This window comes from Chiloscyllium plagiosum, chromosome 43 (assembly GCF_004010195.1).
Source record: "Chiloscyllium plagiosum isolate BGI_BamShark_2017 chromosome 43, ASM401019v2, whole genome shotgun sequence".
NCBI classification, from domain to species: domain Eukaryota; kingdom Metazoa; phylum Chordata; class Chondrichthyes; order Orectolobiformes; family Hemiscylliidae; genus Chiloscyllium; species Chiloscyllium plagiosum.
Genome location: NC_057752.1, coordinates 2,571,011 through 2,590,992, shown reverse-complemented (window position 1 = coordinate 2,590,992; position 19,982 = coordinate 2,571,011). Strand labels below are relative to the sequence as shown.

Genomic DNA, 19,982 nt, shown 5'->3' with positions numbered 1-19,982 from the left:
AGATATTACTACCCTTGAGGACCTCCTTTTTAAATTTCTGCCTAACTCTCTGTAATCTCCCTTCAGAGTCTCAACCTTTTCCCTTCCAATGTCGTTGGTTCCAATGTGGACAATGACCTCCTGCTGGCCCTTCTCCCCCGTGAGAACATTCTGCACCCTCTCGGAGACTTCCTTGATCCTGGCACCAAGGAAACAGCACACCATTCTGCTTTTTCTCTGCTGGCCACAGAAACATCTGCCTGTACCTCTGACTACAGAATCCCCGAACACAGTTGATCTCTTGGAATGTGACATACCCCTCATTGCATTAGAGCCAGTCTCAGGTGAGGGGAGAGGTTGAGGAGGAGTGACCTTCATGGTAGCCTCAGCCAGTGGAGGAATTTAACCCATGCTGTTGGCATCACAAATTAGCCTGTCCAGCCAACTAACCCCAGAGATGTGAGATAAACTGGGACTGGTTGATACCAACACTGGAGGGAAAAAGGATAACAACAAGAAGAAAGGAGCTCATTGCCACTTCAAGTTGGGCACCTCACCATGGAGGGCAAACCAAGCTGGGTTAACACGGTCTTCCATAAAGGCCCCCAGAATCGAAGACAGTCTCCATGCAGAATAAAACATGAGCCACCGTCAACCAACTTGTCGTCAGTCAAACTCATCCGCCTTGGCAGCATGGCAGTGTCCTTCAACACAGCTCGCCTCAGAGTCTCCCTTGTTGTGTGGCAATTGACAACTATTAGCATGATCACCCGAGGGTTTTGCAGGGGGTCAGAGAGCGACGCATTCATCTATTGAGGTGGTCACGGTCTTTCAGACTGAAAAGCTCTTTTCAGTGGCCTATTGAACAAATGGGATTCTTGGAATGTCTCCCCAGCATTCCCGAGAATTGGGACCTTCTTAAAGGGCAGCCCTTGTTATCAAGGCCAGTCAATTTTGGCAGCTGCCACACAAAGTACTAACTTGTCCTCCAAGATATTTGGGCTTCCAGGGAACAGAATTTAATGAGGTTAAAAGAAGATCGGAGCAGAATTCAAATAGGGTTGCAAGCCCTGCAGGGAAAGTAGATTCCATTGTGGCTCAGAACTCAACCACAACTGTGGCTTTCTGTACATTTTTTTTTAAAAAGACGAGACAATTCTGGCTTCCATTTTCAGAAGTTCACAGAGGAGGTGCCGTCTCCTGTGTCCCACAGCGAGTGTTTTCACTCACTCAGATTTGTAGCTTGCTCTGGGATGGATCCTGCTTAAGATATATTTCAGCTCTCGCTCTTAATCTCGTGATTCTTCCAAGTGTCAACACATCTAGACTTTGATTTCAGCTGTAAGTCCAAACAGTGAACAGTAGACAGTAAACGAAGCAAATAGGAGCACTAACAATATCGATATATATTTACCAAGTTTAACTAGCTCCGCAAGTTGAAAATAATAGTTCACAACTATTGTGCTAAATTAAGATATAAATAACATTCATTCATTCATAGCAGCTCCCTTCATTTGCTTGCAATCTACGAAAATCATCTTGTCTGACTCATTCTATTTTAAAGGCTACAGACAGGCTGACTACTTCGTTAAAAATGCTGATGATTACCTATGAACAGAAAAGCAAGGATGACCAAACAGACTGCAATAACACCGTTAAATCAAAATGCAAAAACAGCCATTCAAGAGGAAATTTAGCCCCTCGAAACTATCCCATGATTTTGTTTGTTTATTGCTAGGTCAATATCGTAATCGACTAACTTTGGTTCTGGAGCCCAACACACAAAAAAAAACACTCCTTTGGAAAAACATTTTCAGCCTCAGGAGCTCAGGGGAGAGAGACACACAGAGACACAGAAACACAAGTTCAGATTTCCATCCACATGCTTCCTGAATAGACCAGCTCTGGATTTCAACCCATCACCACCAACATGGCCAACTTCCATCATGCCAAACATGCCATCCCACTGAGACCCTGCACCCGCCTCCCCGAAACCACATTTAGTCATCCAAGGTAATATTCACGCCATACAAATGCCGGGCAATGACCATCGCCATTAAGAGACAATCTAAGCTCCACCCTTTGATGGTGTTACAGTCACTGAATCCTCCAATAACAACAACCAGAAGGCTGTCATTGACCAGAAACAGAACTTAACTAGCTATATAAATACAGTGGCTACAATAGTAGGTCAGAGGTGAGGAATACTCAGTGACAAAGTTAAAAGATCACACAACACCAGGTTATAGTCCAACAGGTTTATTTGGAATAACTAGCTTTTGAAGCGCTGCTCCTCCACCACTGACGCTCAGTAGCAGTAGTGTGTGCTATCTACAAGATGCCCTGCAGAAATTCACCAAAGATCCTCAGACAGCACCTTCTAAACCCATGACCATTTCCACCTAAAAGGATAAAAGCAGCAGATACATGGGAACACCACAGGTTCCCCTCCAAGCCACTCGCCATCCTGACTTGGAAATCTATCGCCGTTCCTTCACTGTTGCTGGGTCAAAATCCTGGAACTCCCTCCCTCAGGGCATTGTAGGTCCCCTCAGAGCAGGACTGCAGCATTCGAGAAGGCAGCTCACCACCTCCTCAAGGGGCAACTAGGGACAGGCAATAAATGCTGGGCCCAGCCAGTGATGTCCACTTATGAATGAATACAAAGAAAGCCAAGCTAGGATATTGTGTGCCTTAGAGAACAGAATTAGCCTCAGATTGCGCTGTCATTAGGTAGGGGTTCGTAAGGCACAGTGGTTGTGTTGCTACCTCTGAGCTAGGAGGCCCAGGTTCAAAACCCACCTGCCCCCAGAGGTGTTCACTGACAAAAATCTCTGAACTGGTTGATTCGAGTGATCTGTGCTGTCACGAGATCAGTGTTGTTAAACACTGAAATCCAGGTGTTGTTTGTTGTATTGTTAATGAGAGAATTCGAGGGAGTGAATAATAGTCTCTGTCACTGGGGCTGTCAGCTCAATACACATTTGGCACAGCCAACAGAGTGTGAACTTTAATCTTTCTCTCATGCTTCCCAGCAAAATAGCAAGATGAAAAGCAGGGTGGTTTCTCTTTGGATTGTTTTGGGCACTTTATTTCCTTGGTTACTGGTGGGATATCTGTGGTAAATAAAAAAGGCTTGGCAGCAATGGGTTCAGTGGGTGGCGTCCGTGCACCTCAGGCAGTAAGTTCTGGGTTCAAATTCTCCTACACAAGTCAAAGCAAGGCCAACTCTCCTGTCCAGTGCTGAGGGAGTGCTGCACTGTCAGCGATGTTGTCCTCCAGATGCATTGTCAAATGGAGGCCTTGCTTGCCGTTTCAAGTGGGGAGTTGAGTGGGTTGGCTTGAGGAGAGATTGAATAGACTGGGACTACTTGTTGGAATTTGAGAAGGATCTTATAGAAATATAAGATTATGAAATCAATATGTAAGGTAGAAGCAAGGAGGTTGTTTCCACTGGCAGATGAAAGTAGAAATAGGGGGCATAGCCTCAAAATAAGAGGAAGCAGATTTCAGCCTGAGTTGAGGGGGAATTTCTTCACCCAAAGGGTTGTGAATCTGTGGAATTTCCTGCCCAGTGAAGCAGTTGAGGCTACTTCACTGAATGTTTTTAAGGCAAAGATAGATTGATTTGTGAAGAGTAAAGGAATTAAGGGTTATGGTGAGCAGGCGGGTTAAGTGAAATCGTGGCTGATCTTATTGGCGGAGCGGGCTAGAGGCATGAGATGGCCTATTCCTCCTCCAGTTCTTACAACAGAGCTCGTGGTACTATTTGAAAGAAGACAGTGAGAGATTGTCTGACGCAATATTTAGTTGCTGAAGTATCAATACATTGATCATTGCCACTAATTAACTCTCTCACTTGGTTGCATCTGGCCTTTATGGATGGAGGTTTGCTCGCTGAGCTGAAAGGTTCATTTCCAGATGTTTCGTCACGCTGCTAGGTAACATCTTCAGTGGGCCTCAGGCAAAGCACTGCTAATGATAATTCCTGCTTTCTATTTCTATGTTTGGGTTGCTTTGGGCTAGTGTTGTCATTTCCTGCGGTACATTCCCACTGGAAATGACATCACCAGCCCAAAGAAACCCTAACACATAAATAGAAAGCAGGAATCATCAGCAGTGCTTCGCCTGATGCCCACTGAAGATATTACCTAGTAGGGTGACGAAACATCTGGAAATGAATCTTCCAGCTCAGTGAGCAAACCTACATCCAGAACCTCAACCCGAGCTACAAATCTTCTCAAAACATCTGGCCTTTGTTTCAGGAGAAGTCAGGTTCTCTAATGGATCAGGGCTTGCACCCTGTTTCAGGCCCTGCTTCTTCCGACACTTTGGGGAATTCTGCCAGATCCTAAGGCATGGGCCTTGCAGGGAGGCCAGTGAATTCTCCTGATTCTGATGAAGGAATCTCAGGCTAATTGAGTGGTGTGTGCATGTTAGAATGCTACCTCCGCCTCAAGGACTGCAGCTTACTGCCATCCTCACCAGGGCAATTTGGGGCAGGGAATAAATGCTGGCCCAACTTGCGATGCCCACTCCCCACAAAAAGAAAAACAAATGGTATTTTTATTTCATCGTCATTCCTCTCTCCACTCTATTCACCTGATCAACTTCCAGGCCACACTGACTGACTGATCATTGTCGACTGTGTGGAAGTGAAAGTGAAATGAAGTTGGCCTGTCTTGTTCTATTACTCATGGGCATGAGGCCATGCCATAAAGGCTGCTCCAGATTCAGATCGTTGGCAAAAGATCCAGAGAAGAGAGATATATGGGATGTTCCCCCCCCCACACCACCACTTTTAATTTAACAGAGTGAGTTGTGGTGATCTGAACCACTCTGTCTGAAAGACAGAAGGAAACAAATTTAACTGCATCTTTCAAAACAGGAATTTCATAAATACTTCATGGAACACACCATGTCTCCACCTTGTGCCATTTGCGGCTTGGGGGTGACCATTCCCCAGCACTACAAAGGCAGTCCACCACCACCTTCAAGGGCAACTAAGGACGGGCAGTAAATGCTGGGCCCAGCCAGTGACGCCAGTGTCCCATGAGTGAAAAAGTGAACAGGACCAAGCCATTCCATTAGATCCTGACTTCAGTTCTATCACCCTGAACGCAAGAAAAAATATCTATCAACTTCACCTCAAGAGTTCCAGATTTCTATTTTGTTTTCGCATGAGCAAGTGCTTTCAAACTCCTACTCTAAACTGGACTCTGAGATCTAAACTCCTTGGCACAATGTTGGGTTGCTCGCATGCTGTCGATCCATAGGCCATGATGAATCAATACTTGCAGAGCAAGAGGAAATAAAACAAACAGCAAAAATAAAAAAGGGGGGGAAATGGATATGGGGTGGGGGACCTCAAACAGAATGGAAGCCATTATGAGTAGGCCAAACAGGGACTCAGGCTTGGCGACTGGCCTTCCTCCTTTAGCGATGAAGGTAGCGCCAGTGCAGTCGAGAGGCGAAAAATATTTTTACACGTGCAAAGAAAAAACACTGACTGCACGCAGAGAGTATTACACCTGTGACCCAGCTGTGGCTATGTTTAAACTGACTGCAAACCGCTCCCAAAATATTATCATCCCTCTCGCCAAGCAGCGTGAAGCAGACAGACCGAGAAGAGATCAAGGAAAGCAGGAAACATAACACCATACAGTTTTTGCCATTTAATTGTTGCCACCACCCTATGTGTACAATGGCAGAACATCAAAGACAAATCAGTGAAAATTTTTCACTGGGACTGCTTTCCACCACCACCCAGTCACCCCAAGGTAACTTGCATTGATATAGCACCCAGAGTGTGGGAGGAAAAGACTTGAGGAACACAGTCAAAGTTTGACCCTGTGCCACATTAAGAGAAGGGGCAGGTGATTAAAAGCCTTTTTTAAAAACAGAAACAAAGTTAGGTTTTATAAATCAGAGGAGAGGGGGGTGTAGGGAGGGAATTCCTGACCTGAGGGTCCAGGCATGGCTGCCAAAGGTGCCAAAATCAGGGGTACACAAGAGGCCAAAATGAGAGGAGTGCAGTGATGGTGGGGCTGGAGGAAGTTTCACAGAGAGGGGTGGGGCCGTGTTAGGATTTGAAAAACAAGGATGAACATTCTCAAATTTACACTTTGCTTTCACAGAAGCTCGATTCAGTTGGCAAGCATGGGGCTAATGGGTAAATAGGACTTGGTGCGAGCTCTGACACAGGAACAATCAAGTTCCTGGAAGGTGGAATGTGGGAAAGGAACCAGAAATGCATTGAAATAGTCCAATCTGGAGGGTATCAAAGGCACAAACAAGGGTTTTGACAGTCGTTGAGCTGAGACAGGGGCAGAAGTTGGGAGGTTCTTTTCCTAGCACCCAGCTTTAGCTTTTGCCTCTGCTCAATTCACCAGATCCTGTCTTGACCGAGTGCGATAAAAGGAAAACTCTGACATTGGAATTCAATCCCAAAGTGTGTATCCATGCCTCGGACACAGTCCCTTTCCAAAATCAAAAATGGCTGGCCAGCAGGAGCCACAATTGGTACAGGCTTATTTGGTCACCTCAAGGTGGGCAGGCAGTCAACCCCTGGGGAGAGGTGGGGAAAGATATCAGTTTAACTGCCCCTTCCCCAGCCACTACTATCTTGATCAGAAAGGGAACCTGCAAATCTTGCTGAGGATATATTGAGACCCACAACCTAGGATAAGGGGTGAAAAAGGGAGAACACGGAGCTCTCTAGTCATCAGAGTCAACAACAGTGATGGTAGATTGGCACACAGGCTAATGCGCCATTTTCTTGGTTGCCCACTATCCCCCTAACCTGAATCAGCCCATAACAATTCAGATCTGGATATATGCCCATCAATTCAACCAGTGTGCCAACCCAACAGGCCACCACTGGACTGCAAGACTCTCTTTGTGCAAAGCTTTCTTGCATCGTCTCAATAGTCCTGGCATCCAACGGGCACAAATCTCCAACCTGATTTGAAAAGGCCACACGACAGCAGCTAGTGAGGAAGACAACAGGAGAGCAATGAAAGCTGGGCCTTGGCCTTACTTCAACCTAAGCTGATGCCCAGGCTGCCCCTCACCCAGTGAGTGCCCAGTTTTATTCCCTGGCACAGACATCCTTGAACACGTTTAACTAAGGAGCTAAACAAAAACCGGACAGTATAGTTCCAAATTAAGATCCTGTTTGGGCAAAAGATTAATTTAGCTTGTGCTTGGAGGACATGGTAACCTTTATCAAAATTTTATTTTGAGGTTAAGTCAAAATTATGAGCACTGTTGGATCAATTCCAAATGATTTAATTAGACAATAATTAATGAGATAATATGCATTTGAGAGCTTTATCTGGTGTCAGTGCCTCAGCTGTGGGAGCTGGGGAACGGTCAATACAAGATCTTGTTTATACCACTTAATTTTACTCCACATTTCTTGCCTATGATTTCATCACCACATTTGACCCCTTGCCATGCTTAACTACTGCATCGACCCTCATCTTTGCCCTTTTGTCACTTCCTCTTCCACTGCCCACACGTTTTCCAGTGGATGGATGGAGCATGCACAAGGCCTGCCCAAGTTAGTCAGATTTTTGATTGACAAGGGAGCCCAACGTCATGGGGACAGAGAGGAAAGTACAATTGAGGCTGCAGTCAACTCAGCCATAATAACAGCCTGCCCCCTCCCCCCTCAATTTCTTATTTTCAACAAACCATATGGCTGAGGGGGCTCTGAAAGATCCCAGAGATCTACTCATCAAAAAGGGCAAGGAGTCTCTTTGGCATCCTGTGCCAACATGCCTTCACCCACCAGCACTAGAAAACCACATTAACAAGACCGTGCTGGGTGTGTGCAAAATGGTTGCCATCTGGAAGCATGACTGCTCTTCCAAAGCAGCTGATTGCGTGTGGTGCAACAGAACCCAGGTCATTCTTTCAATCTCTTGGGTTTAATCAATAATTTTTTTTTAAACATAGCTTCCCATGCACTACAGCAGAGTTGGCAAAGCTGTCATGGAGAGTTTAAAGCGGGGGTGGGGGGGTTGGAATTTGGAGACATACAAACAAAATTATTACAACTGGGAATCTAAAAAATGACAAAAGAGAGAATGCCTGAACAAAAAAAAATTCAAATGGCCTTTGATAACACTGTGTAGCTCTTGGAAAGTGTGTTAAGTAGGAAGAACAGAACAAAGTGGACATAATGTAATGGGACAGGCTTCAACTCCCAGCTTCCACAGAGTTTCAGAGAAATGAAGAAATGTAATCACATTTTACATTTACGAGAGCTTAATGGAGAAGTCCACAGAAGCACAGGAAATTATGGAAAATAAGGTCTCATTAAACTCCTTAAGAGCATTTTATGGGCCCATGCTATATCTGCCACGAAAGCAGCTTGATGCAAAATGTCCTTGTTGTTAAATGATATCAGAGTTCAACACGTGAAACTCTAGTCAGTGGGACAATGATTAAAATGGGAACTGAAAAGTGTATTATTCTGATTACAATTTTGAAAAAGCACTCAAACACAAGATGAAAAGCTGGGAAAAAAAAACACAAGTCATGCTGTTCTATGGCAGCCATTTTGCGTAGTGCAAGATCTCACGTGAAAAGCGATGAGATGCAAGCCCCCTTTCACCTCTATGTGCTGGAGTTGACAGTGGGAGCAAACATGGCCGACGTTCCCAGAAAAACACCTAATTATTAAATGGGGCTCTGGGATCTTTAATGTTCATCTGAACTATTTCCACCTCTGTAATGCTACCTGACGTTGGCTGCTCCAACTCATCAGCTGCTGAAATCCTCAGCCATGCCTTTATTACCTCAAGGCTCCACTATTCCAACACACTTCCAAGATGGTCTTCCATATTCTCCATCACTGTCAAGTCATCCAAACCTCTACTACCCATATCTCAACTTGCACCCAATCCTATTCTCCCTCACCCCCAAGCTCACTGACTTCCAAAGGCTCCCAGTCAAGTGACATCTTGATTTAAAAGAAATTCTCACCCTTTTTGAAATTCTTTCACGATCCTGCCCCCTCCCAATTTCAACATCTCACCCAGTCCCCTAAGATCTCTGCACTCCTCTGACTCTGGCCTCATGAGCACTTCAGTTTTAATCACTGCACCATTGGTGGTAATGCCTTCAACTGTTTAGGCCCCAAGATCTGTCATTCCCTCCTTACCCTTCTTGATCCTGCTTCCCTCCTTAAAACATAGAAAATAGGAACAGGAGCAGGACTTTCCCACCATTTAATATGATCATGGCCAACCATCCATCTCAATGCCATTTTCCTAATTTCTCTCCATACTCCTTGTTACACTTCAACTCTTTCTTGAATGCATTGTATGGGAGAAAATTCCACAGGTTGACCATACTCTGAGTAAAGAAATGTTTCCTCATCTCAGTGCTAAATGATTTACCCTGTATCTACTAGTTCTAGACTGTCCAACCGGGGAAACATCCTCCCTCCATCTAGTGTGTCCAGACCCTGTTTGAATTTCCCACATTTCAAATCATTTTTCTAAACTCTAGTGAATACAGACCCAGTTAACAAACCTCTCCTCATATGACAGTCCAGTCATCCCTGGTACCAGCCTAATGAGCTCCTGCTGCACTCCCTCAATGGAGAGGATATCCTTTCATAGATGGGGAGACCAAAACTGCACACAATACTCTGGGTGTGCTCTCATAAGTTCAGACTTGGGATGTCTTACTGAATTGAAGATGCTCCTTAAAACCATATCTTTGATCAAACTGGTGGTTACCAAACCCAATATCTCACATGGTTTAGGGTCAGATTTTGTTAATAACACTCCTGTGAAGCATCTTGGGACATTTTGTTAGATTTATCTAAAGCATTTTTGACATAGGTCGGTGTTGAATTACAGGATGAGGTGAGATGAAATGGGTTGGGAAGATGGTCATTTGGAGCACAAATCCTAACCCAGACCAGTTGGGCCAAATAGCCTGTTTCTGTGGTGCATGTGATGGGCAATGCAAGTTTTGGGATTGCTCGGCAAACCCAGCAACATCCTTCAAGATTAAAGGAAAGACCTCCACTCCCTCCGGTGTGTGGCCTCGGTCAGAGGGACAGAGAGAGTGAGAGAATGCGAGAGATGGTAGGAGAGCGGCAGTACCACCAGACAAGTCATCCACAGGGATATGTGCACAATGGCCTGGGTTCAAATCCCACCACCACAGCAGCTGATGGAATTTAAATTTAAAATCAATAAATCTGGAATTGGAAGCACATCTCAGTCATGGTGTCCATGACAACATTGCAAAAACCCATCAGGTTCACAAATGTCCTTTAGTGCAGGAAACCTGGTGACATGTGACAGCAACGGGGTTAACTCTAAATTGGCTGAGCAAGCCACGACATCAATCAGGGGATGGGCAAATGCCAGCCTTGTCAATAATGCCCACATCCAATAAAATAAAAACGTGACTACTACAACTAAAAATAATATTAATTTGGGGATGCGCAGTGCCTACATTCTCCTCTTCCCTCCCCCAATTTTCTCATCTGAAGTTCGGGTAGTTTCCTGGATGCTTATCCATTTTTCTACAACGGTGAGGCAGTGACACTGAGGGGTAGGACACCATTGCCAAATCAGTCTGGCATTGTTGGTGAGAGATGTCAACTTGATAATCCCTCGATAATGCACGGGCATACATCTGGCAAAAATGAACAGCTGAGAGATTATTGTGATAATGCTACAATGTTGGGGACCAAAAACATGGTCCACTTGATGAATGGATGCCATTTTGACCTTGAAAAAAATGGTGCAGTTGGCTGATTACACTGGGGATTCAGACAGACATTGGTTATGGAAGAGTGGATCAAACTGGAAAGAAGGATTCCATTAAAAATCAAGTCAAGCGTTGTATATTTCAAGTAACTGGGATGCGAGGTGTTTCGATCGACTTGCTTTATTTAGTCTGTTCACAAGAGACAAGCAATCAGGAGCCCAAGTTATGCACCAAGTGGGCTGTGTGCAGAACCACCATGTTAACTTGTAGAAATTTCTGTTTAGCTTAGAGGGAAAAATAGTATGGCTGTTGTGGCACAGTGAAAGTGTCCCTACCTCTGAACCAGGAGACTTGGGTACAAGTCCCACCCGAGGTGCATGTCATAACACCTTGGAACAGATTGATTAGAAATATCGATAGGGAGATAGTCTGAAAGTAAGGGCTAGGTCATTCAGGGCTGATGTTTTCATGTAGAGAGTGGAAATCCAAAACTCTCAGATTTGTATTGGATCCTGAGGGTTGTAGCACCAAAGCAAGTATACTGAGTTCTAATACACAAGGGCGATGGGTGTAAAAAAAAACTGTTAGTATTTCAGCTCATTAAGATGTGGGATACAATATTTTCCCCTTCGAGCACTTAGTCACCAAGCCTTCGAGCTCTAGTGCAGAATAGTTCACTGCAGGATGATGCTCCTCCAAATCAACAATAACCTGAGATTGCCAATTAGGGCCAATACCCTGCAGTGAGAGCAGCGATAGAGGTTAAGCTGTTGGAGAGTACCCAGGCAACAAGTGAAAACGTACTTTCTATTATGCATCTCAATGTTATGCTTTATTCTCCGGTCTTTCCACCAAGAATTATTTCTCAAGTTAGCCATTTACAAACCCCAAAGAAAAATACAGAAGATGATTTTATTTCTTCTTTAAAATTAATCGTATCACATTTCTACCAACTCCTTCACTCAGCCCCATCAACCTCTCCACTCTCCCCACCCCACCCCATTTATGCAAGTCCAACATGCCAAAACCTGGAGGGTAGAGTTGATGGCCACGCCAGGCTCAAGCTGAGACCCATAACCAGTGGGCATCATTTATGCAGATTGCTGCTGCCAGTCTCCAGGAAGGTAATGCACCATTTCACATGAAAACTCTTCAAACCCACCCACAAGACAAGGTACCACAGATGGGCAGAATTCATCTCCCTCACCTTGTCAGATGGCAGTGCCACCAACAATAACTGAGCAAAGTTCAAGATCATCACTCACCTGTCCAGAGCAAGGGGTTAGTCACTAGGTCCCTCTGACCTGCCCCGCCATTCAAATAAAGATCATGGCTGATCAGACTGAGGCCTCAACTCCACATACCCATTAACTGCCCTCCCATGATCTTTTTTAGTCAAGAACCTATTCACCTTTTACTTAAAGCTATACAGGGAGCCAGCCTCTGCCACTCTCTGGGGATCAGGACACTTCGCAAGAATACCAACAGACAACCTGAAATTGGTTGAAAGTATAACTTTTCCCCTGCTCAGGATTATCCGACAAGCGTGTATGAAGAATTACACTTTTGAGTTGTCAGACAAGCTTGTGATGTGCTGCATTTGCTTTGTGCTGGAAGCTACAAAAAAGATTTTCATGGGACTCTATTCCTTGCAGACTGCCCCAACCCCACCCCCACTCCCATTTATCTTCAGCCTTCTGGACCACAAGCCTCATTCCTGATGAAGGGCTTATGCCTGAAACATCAATTGTTTCATTCCTCGGATGCTGCCTGACCTGCTGTGCTTTTCCAGCACCACCCTCTCGACTCTGAATGGGCGTGGTCAAGCTCCCACCCACAAAACCAGGATCTTTAGTTTTGGCATTCAGTAGTTGTTGCTGGGGTTCTCAGCAGGGTTGAAAGCTGCAGTAAATCTCTCCTGCCTGCTACAGTCAAAGTTCTCTTGATGTTCTTCTCTTAGGCTACTGAAGTTACAGTAAGATAATCGGTATCTGAATTTGCCTTTTACCAAGGGTGCATTTATGGGATGTTACTATATTGGAACAGTTAAATTAGTAATAGTTACTGTATCTATTGGTCTGTTAAGTTTTCCAGTAGAGTTAAGTTATTCCAATTCCTTCTTGATTTTGTTGTATTTTAATTATAGTGGATGAATAAAATGTGTTTTGATTTAAGTCCAGTAGTTTGACCAATTTAACTACATCTGGAATGCAACACATTACATTTACCTTTAAAGTAAGAAAAAGTTAGCGTTTAGACTATCATTGGAATAGCTTGAGGGGGTTTGGTCTGGTCTGTAACAGGTCTCTAGACTAATATTGCTCTCCTCTAGATTGGGGAGAGGACGCCAACCCACAAAACTTTTCAGGGAACATCTCTGGGACACACGCACCAAACAACCCTGCCTCCCTGTGGCTGACAATCTCAGCTCCTCCTCAGACTCCACTAAGGACATGCAAATCTTGGGCCGCCTCCATCTCCAAATCCTAGCCACCCGACACCTGGAGGAAGAATGCCTCATCTTCCTCCTGGCACCCTCCAACCACATCGACTTCACCAGTTTCCTCATCTCCCCTCCCCTCCCCTCACCTCATCCCAGATCCAACCCTCCAACTTGGCACCACCCTCTTGAACTGTCCACCTTCCTTCCCACCTATCTGCTCCATCCTATCACCATTACCCCTCACCTTCATCTACCTATTGCCTTCCCAGCTATCTTCTCCCAGCCCCACCACCCAATTTATTACTCAGCCCCTTTCTCACCTCCTCCCACATTCCTGATGAAGGGCTTATGCCCGAAACATCAATTCTCCCGCTCCTTGGATGCTGCCTGACCTGCTGTGCTTTTCCAGCACCACAATTTTTGACTGGAGATTAATAGTCTAGCGATAATACCACTAGGCCATCACATCACGTCTGACGTCCAGTCTTAAATGACCTGCAGTTTTTTCCTGAGTAGCATTTGGGAGACCAAAGCCATCATCTTTGCTTACTGTTATCTAACTCCATTAATATATATTCCCGTACCTTCCCATGAATGCTAGTCACCTCAACGGCTCCCTGTGGCAGTGAGTCCTCCATTCTCTGGGCAAAGATTTCCTTTGAACTCCCTGTTGGATTTATAAATAACAAGCTTATATTCAATGCCTCCTAAGTTTTAAACTCCTCTAGAATTGCGGGAAAAAAAAATCTACCATACCAAAGCCTTTCTTATTCCTAAAGATCTCCATCAGATCATAAAGATCTTCATCTTTCTGGAGAAAGGGTGACCTACCTGCAGGCTGTTTGCAAGATCTTGCAGGGCACAAGATGGCTGCTGGGTTTACCTCAGCAGCAACAGCTACCATAACGTCAAAAGGCAAATTGAATGCATATCGAGCATTTGGAGACCTGATGGGGGAACCGTTAAAAGGTGCTACATAGATGTAAGCCTTTACTCACTGGTTTCAAATTCACCACCAAACCCTTACTTCACGTAAAATTGCTAATTCTTCAGACTAAAATTGCTCCTGGAGATGGCCCATTGGACAAATACATAGGAAATAGGAGCAGATTATAATTACTATAGGGGGAGAAAAAGAAAAGGGATTTGAAAATAATCTGCTCTTGCATTTTGCAGCTAAAGTATTCACCAACATACATAACCCTTCAATAAATCAGGTTCAAAAACATTTAAGTTAGAGTTGACATTCATTCTGCTATTAACACCTACTCTGAAACGAGGCTTGGTCACTTCTCTGCAACCATTACCATTCCCTTTCATTTATGTTTTTTTTATTTCTAATCACCCTCAGCCTTTAACATTCTGTCCCACTTGCCCCTTTCCCCACCTTTTCTTCCAAATAAAACCTATCACTACTTCTCATCCCTCTTCAGTTCCAAAGAAGAGTTGTATTGGACTTGAAACATTGATTCAGTTTCTCTCTCCACCGATAGTCATAGAGCTGTACAGCGCGGAAACAGACCCTTCGCTCCAACTCATCCATGCCAACCAGATATCCTAAATTAATCTAGTCCCATTTGCCAGCATTTGGCCCATATCCCTGGTTAGTCTTTTCTGCAGGAGAAAGTGAGGTCTGCAGATGCTGGAGATCAGAGCTGAAAATGTGTTGCTGGAACAGCGCAGCAGGTCAGGCAGCATCCAGGGAACCGGAGAATCGACATTTCGGGCATAAGCCCTTTCTGCACCCTCTCAAGTTTAACAATACCAGGGAGACCAGAATTGCACACAATGTTCCAAACATGGCCTAACCAATGTTCTGTACAGCCACAACATGACGGCCCAACTCCTATACTCAATACACTGACCAATGAAGGCAAGCGTAGCAAACGCTGCCCTTACACCCTGTCTACCTGCGACTCCACCTACGAGGAACTATGAGCCTGCTGCCAAACCTGCTGAGTTTCTCCAGCAGACTCTGTTTTCAGTTATTTTCATGTACAAGGGTTGTATATCCCACTGGAGTGTGGGGGTGGGGAAGAACAGATAGCTGCAATGCTGTTGAGGTTGCCATCAGTGCCTGCACCTTCCCAGCAGCAATAAAACCCACACAGCAAAAATATATTGGACTGACCTTGAGGTTCAACACTGGGGCTGTCTCAAATTCAAGTCGTGCCTGTGTGTTTACACACTTGCTGTGTTTGTATTACAGCTTTCCTCGACAGGACCTGCACTTATGTGCTGAGCATGGTGTTTGTCAAGGTGAGGGAGAGAAAGAAAGGCTTTTTAAATCATGGTCAGTAAACGTCTCGCAGGTCAGATAATGATGGAGCCAGCTAGCTGCAACTTCAGACCTCTGCTCCCAGACCTACAGTTCCACTTGCTGATTCAGCACCAGCCACATCCCCCATCCCAATGCCATGTCCCACAATCACCAACTTGAATCACAATCACTGCAGCATAGAAGGGGGCGATTCAGCCCATCATGTCTGTGCTGGCTTGCCAAACAAGCATCAGAAGGGAAGGTGATGGCCTGGTGGTATTATCGCTAAGCTATTAAGACCCAGATAATGTCCTGGAGAACCTGGGTTCAAATCTTGGCATGGTGGAATTGGAATTCAACAATAAAAATCTGAAATTAAGAAGCTAATGATGACCATGAAACTGTTGCCAATTGTCAGGGAAAGGAGAAAGTGAGCACTGCAGATGCAGGAGAGTCAGAGTTGAAAAGTGTGGCGCTGTAAAAAGCACAGCAGGTCAGGCAGCATCAGAGGGGCAGGAGAGTCGATGTTTCGAGCATAAACGTCATGCTCGAAATGTCAACTCTCCTGCTCCTCGGATGCTGCCTGACTGGTTGTGCTTATCCAGCGCCACACTTCCTGACAGTTGTCAGGAAAAGCCCATCTGGTTCATGTCATCTGGGAATTAGGGCCAGACCATTCAGGAGAGATGTTAAGACACCAAAACAGGAATTACTAGAAAAGCTCAGCAGGTCTGGCAGCATCTGTGGAGAGAAATCAGAGTTAACATTTCGGGTTGAGTGACCCTTCCTCAGAACATTCTGAGGAAAGGTCACTCGATGACTGTATGACCCAAAACATTAACACAATTTCTCTCTCCACAGATGCTGCCAGACCTGCTGAGCTTTTCCAACAATTCCTGTTTTCATTTGATTTACAACGTCCAGAGTTATTTCCATTTTTATTGAGATGTTAGGAAGCACTTCTCCACACAAAGGATGACAGACCTCTTCCATTGAGCAGAAGATACAGTAATTTAAAAACACATACCAACACTTCTGAATGGACTTCTCCAATTTCATATTTAATGTTGATCTCGCTCTCTGTGCACCCTCGCTGCAGCCATAACACTATTCCTCGCTCGGTTCTATCACCCTAATGCACTTCGTACAGTATGATCTGCCTGCACTGCACGCAAAACAAAAGGTTTCACGGTACCTAGGTACATGTGACAATAATAAATCAAAATTAAAAAAAGATGTTTGAAACTCTCTTCCACAAACATCAATGAATTCTGGATCAGTTGTTCATTCTAAATCTGAAGTAATACCTTTGCATAACAAAAACATGTCTAAGGTATATAGGCCAAAGGCAGGTATATAGAGTTACACCACAGATCAGCCACAGTCTTGTTGAATGGAAGGACAGGATTGAAAGGGTGAATGGCCTACTCGTGTTTCTAAATGTTCTTTAGGGAATGAAATCTGCCATCCTTACCTGGTCTGACTTACATGTGACTCCAGACCCACAGCAATATGGTTAAAACTCAATTGCCCTCTGGGTAATTAGGGATGGCCAATAAATGTTCGCCCAGCCAGTCATGTCCTTATCTCGTGAATAAATAACAAAACTCACTTCGTACTGTTCACCCGCCTTCATGTTCACCATCTTTGGAAAGCTCTCATTCCCTTTTCAATTCTACAACTCTTTAAAAATGATAATCGGCTGTTGTGCTCAGAGCTTGCCTAACCTTGAGTTGCCTTGCAGCCTCAAAGCTCCCAGATCCAGCCAGAATCCCAGGACCGAGAGAGATCAGGTCTACATTTCCATGGCTAGGGGAAGGGAATCCAATTTAAACAATGCAAATGCCACAATCCTCTTGCTTTGCTGTTCGAACAGCTTTATGTTAAATATTAAAAGGAGGCCTTCACAGAACTGGGGTAGGGTAGGTATTAACCTTTCAACGCTACAACTTGGGTTCAAATCTAGTCCAAAAGCTTTCTTCTGTATCTGACTGGACTTTCCCTGATATGGGAGAGTGCGATGTGGACACTGGGTGCCTGAAGTGGGAGCTGTTCCATTTCCTAGCATGAACATTCCTTCAGCTTGAATACAGCCATCTGGAGGAAACAAACTTGGATGCTCGAGGTGAACATTCTCTGGTTAACCCCTCAGTGTGGACTCATCAGCTGGTCAAACTCAGTCCATTTCCGGTCTCCTCAATAAAATGTAACTTCTGGTAGTATACCTCTGTTCAGTCAGTAAATTTTAAAAATAGGTTCTCCAGAGAGGTGTGCTCTCAGGACACTCCAAAGCACAACTAGCCAGTGACAAGCTTTTCAAAAAGAGTAGTCTTTGCTTTATTCTTCCATGGAATGTGGGCATTGTTGGAAATACCAGCCTATTGCCCATCCTTAATTGCCCTTGAACTAAAATGTCTTGCTCAACCCTCAGAGGGCAGTTAAGAGTCAATTGCTGTGGGTCTAGAGTCACATGTAGACTGGGTAAGGACAGCAGATTCCTTTCCTTAAAGGACATTTAGTGAACTAGATGGGCATCTCTAATAATTGATTATAGTTGTCACAGTCACCAAGACTGAGATGAGCTGTCAATTCCAGATTTATTCATGGAATTTAAATTCCACTCGCTGCCAAGATGGGACTTGAACCCAGGTCCCCAGACTCACCAGCCCGAACCTCTGGATTACTGTGTCACCACTTCCCCGTTAAATGCACATTGTAATGTCAAGAAACATAACAGCGAGCTCCCACAAGCATCAGTGACCAGCGCATGCTGTGGCCACATCAGCTGGAATTCCGCAAGTGAAATGCAGATGTTGAAATTGCAAAGTGACATCTAAGTGGCAGACAGAAGACTCATTCAGAAGATGATGCCTCTGATAGCACTACCCCCTCTCTGGTGCCAGGGCGTGAATCCACAGCCCTCTGATTTCAAGGAAAGTGAGTTCCCACCCGAGCCACATATGCAATAGAACAGAGGATGGAGAATCTCTCTTTAATAAGCATTTAAAAAGGAGGATCAAAACAACACTGTCAGAAAATCATATGTTGGTCAATTTCACAAATGCCACTGGCCAATTTCACTCCTCTCAGTTATAGGACAGCAGTCGTCAGACACACAAGGGCAAACCAAAGTTAGATATTATCCTCACAGCCCAACTGTTCCAGCTCAAATCTTAGCAGGCCAGCATCTATTCCATAACATGTATATTCTCTTTACAACATTTGTAGCAATGTTAAAAATATGCCCGAAAAGGAAGAAATAAATTTTAGAAAACTGACAAACATGCCTGGATTTGGAATAAGGCAAAATCCCTGAGAAAAGCAACTGAATGCAAAGTGATGGCTGTTTCAACAGCAAAATGAGGTTAAGCAGTTCCGAGTTAATATTTGGAATCTATCAGGGCTGGATTGGAACTGCAAGAACAAGATAATTGCGAAGGGGCTGTGCAGTGATATTACTGGCAATCACTCCACACTTTTTCCAGGGGGTGGAAAATTATGTGGCTAATTCGGAGTTTGCTTTGAAGGGGCCCTGCTTTGGCAAGAATGTTGCCAGTGAGTTGAATTGCCATGGTTAGAGATCTGCGTTATGGCAACATATATCCAATAGTAAGGATACCAACCACTGCCCAATGGCACAGTCCACAGCAGGACATGGGAAAGTTCTGCACAACTATGGGTATGCAGATGCCATTCAATGATGCCATGCATGGTCCCATTGTGCCACACTGCTGTACATGAGCAGCACTGTCATGCCACACCATTCATGGAACCATTATGGTGCCATGCCATTCAGGGCACCACCACACCCTTCATTCTACCACTGCACCATGTGATCACAACACACATGGGACGAAGACATCATGCATGGCACCAGCCTACTAGGCATGGCATCAACATTACATGGAAGTAACATAATTCGCTGCACCACAAAAGACACAGTGACAGTGCCACTTCTGCCCACTGTTATGCCATGAAACACTGCCCAACTCCTGCCCTCAGCTACAATGCCCTGCAAAAGCTGGGGTGCAGACAGAAAGGACCAGCGCAAGTCCACCACCTTCTGAGCAAAACCAATTCCTGATGTCTCAATCGTGTGTTGTATAGGATGTTCCTATGAAGCTCATTGACAATGGGTCACTGCCCAAGGGCATTGATCTGACAGACACAAAGTGAAGGTTGCACACATTCGGGGGAGGGGGGGGGGGGGAAGATAGCGGCTTTAATCTCAACTCGTTCAAAATTGTACAAGAGAGCTTCGGCGGATGATATACCCCCGACACCCCGGGCAAGCAATCCTCCCAAACTTGCTCCCAGTGACAAAAAACCCTGCGCAACTGATCATGATTTCAACGCGTGAAACAGAAAGAAAACACCGTCAGCTTAAAAATCAACCGCGCGGAACACAACATCACCAACAAGGATACGAAACTAAAATGAGAGAGAGAGAGAGAGAGAGACATATGTAAAATATACACAGACAAGGGGTAGATACTGTTAACATACCTGCTTCGCTGTGGAGATTCTTAAAGGGACATTTGAAAAGATCATGTTAGG

General features: G+C 44.8%; 1 protein-coding gene across 5 annotated transcripts in view; it reads right to left on the bottom strand.

The window, feature by feature from the left end:
* LOC122543290 (RNA-binding motif, single-stranded-interacting protein 2-like) overlaps window positions 1-19,982 on the bottom strand; it is a 241,062-nt gene that overhangs the window by 216,256 nt on the left and 4,824 nt on the right. The window contains exon 1 of one of the 5 annotated variants that reach the window (XM_043681794.1): window positions 19,932-19,976. The exons of the other annotated variants lie outside the window; for them this stretch is intronic. Within the exon in view, the coding sequence (XP_043537729.1) occupies window positions 19,932-19,976 (45 nt within the window). Of the gene's footprint in view, window positions 1-19,931; window positions 19,977-19,982 lie in introns of those variants that run through there. 5 annotated transcript variants of the gene reach the window in all.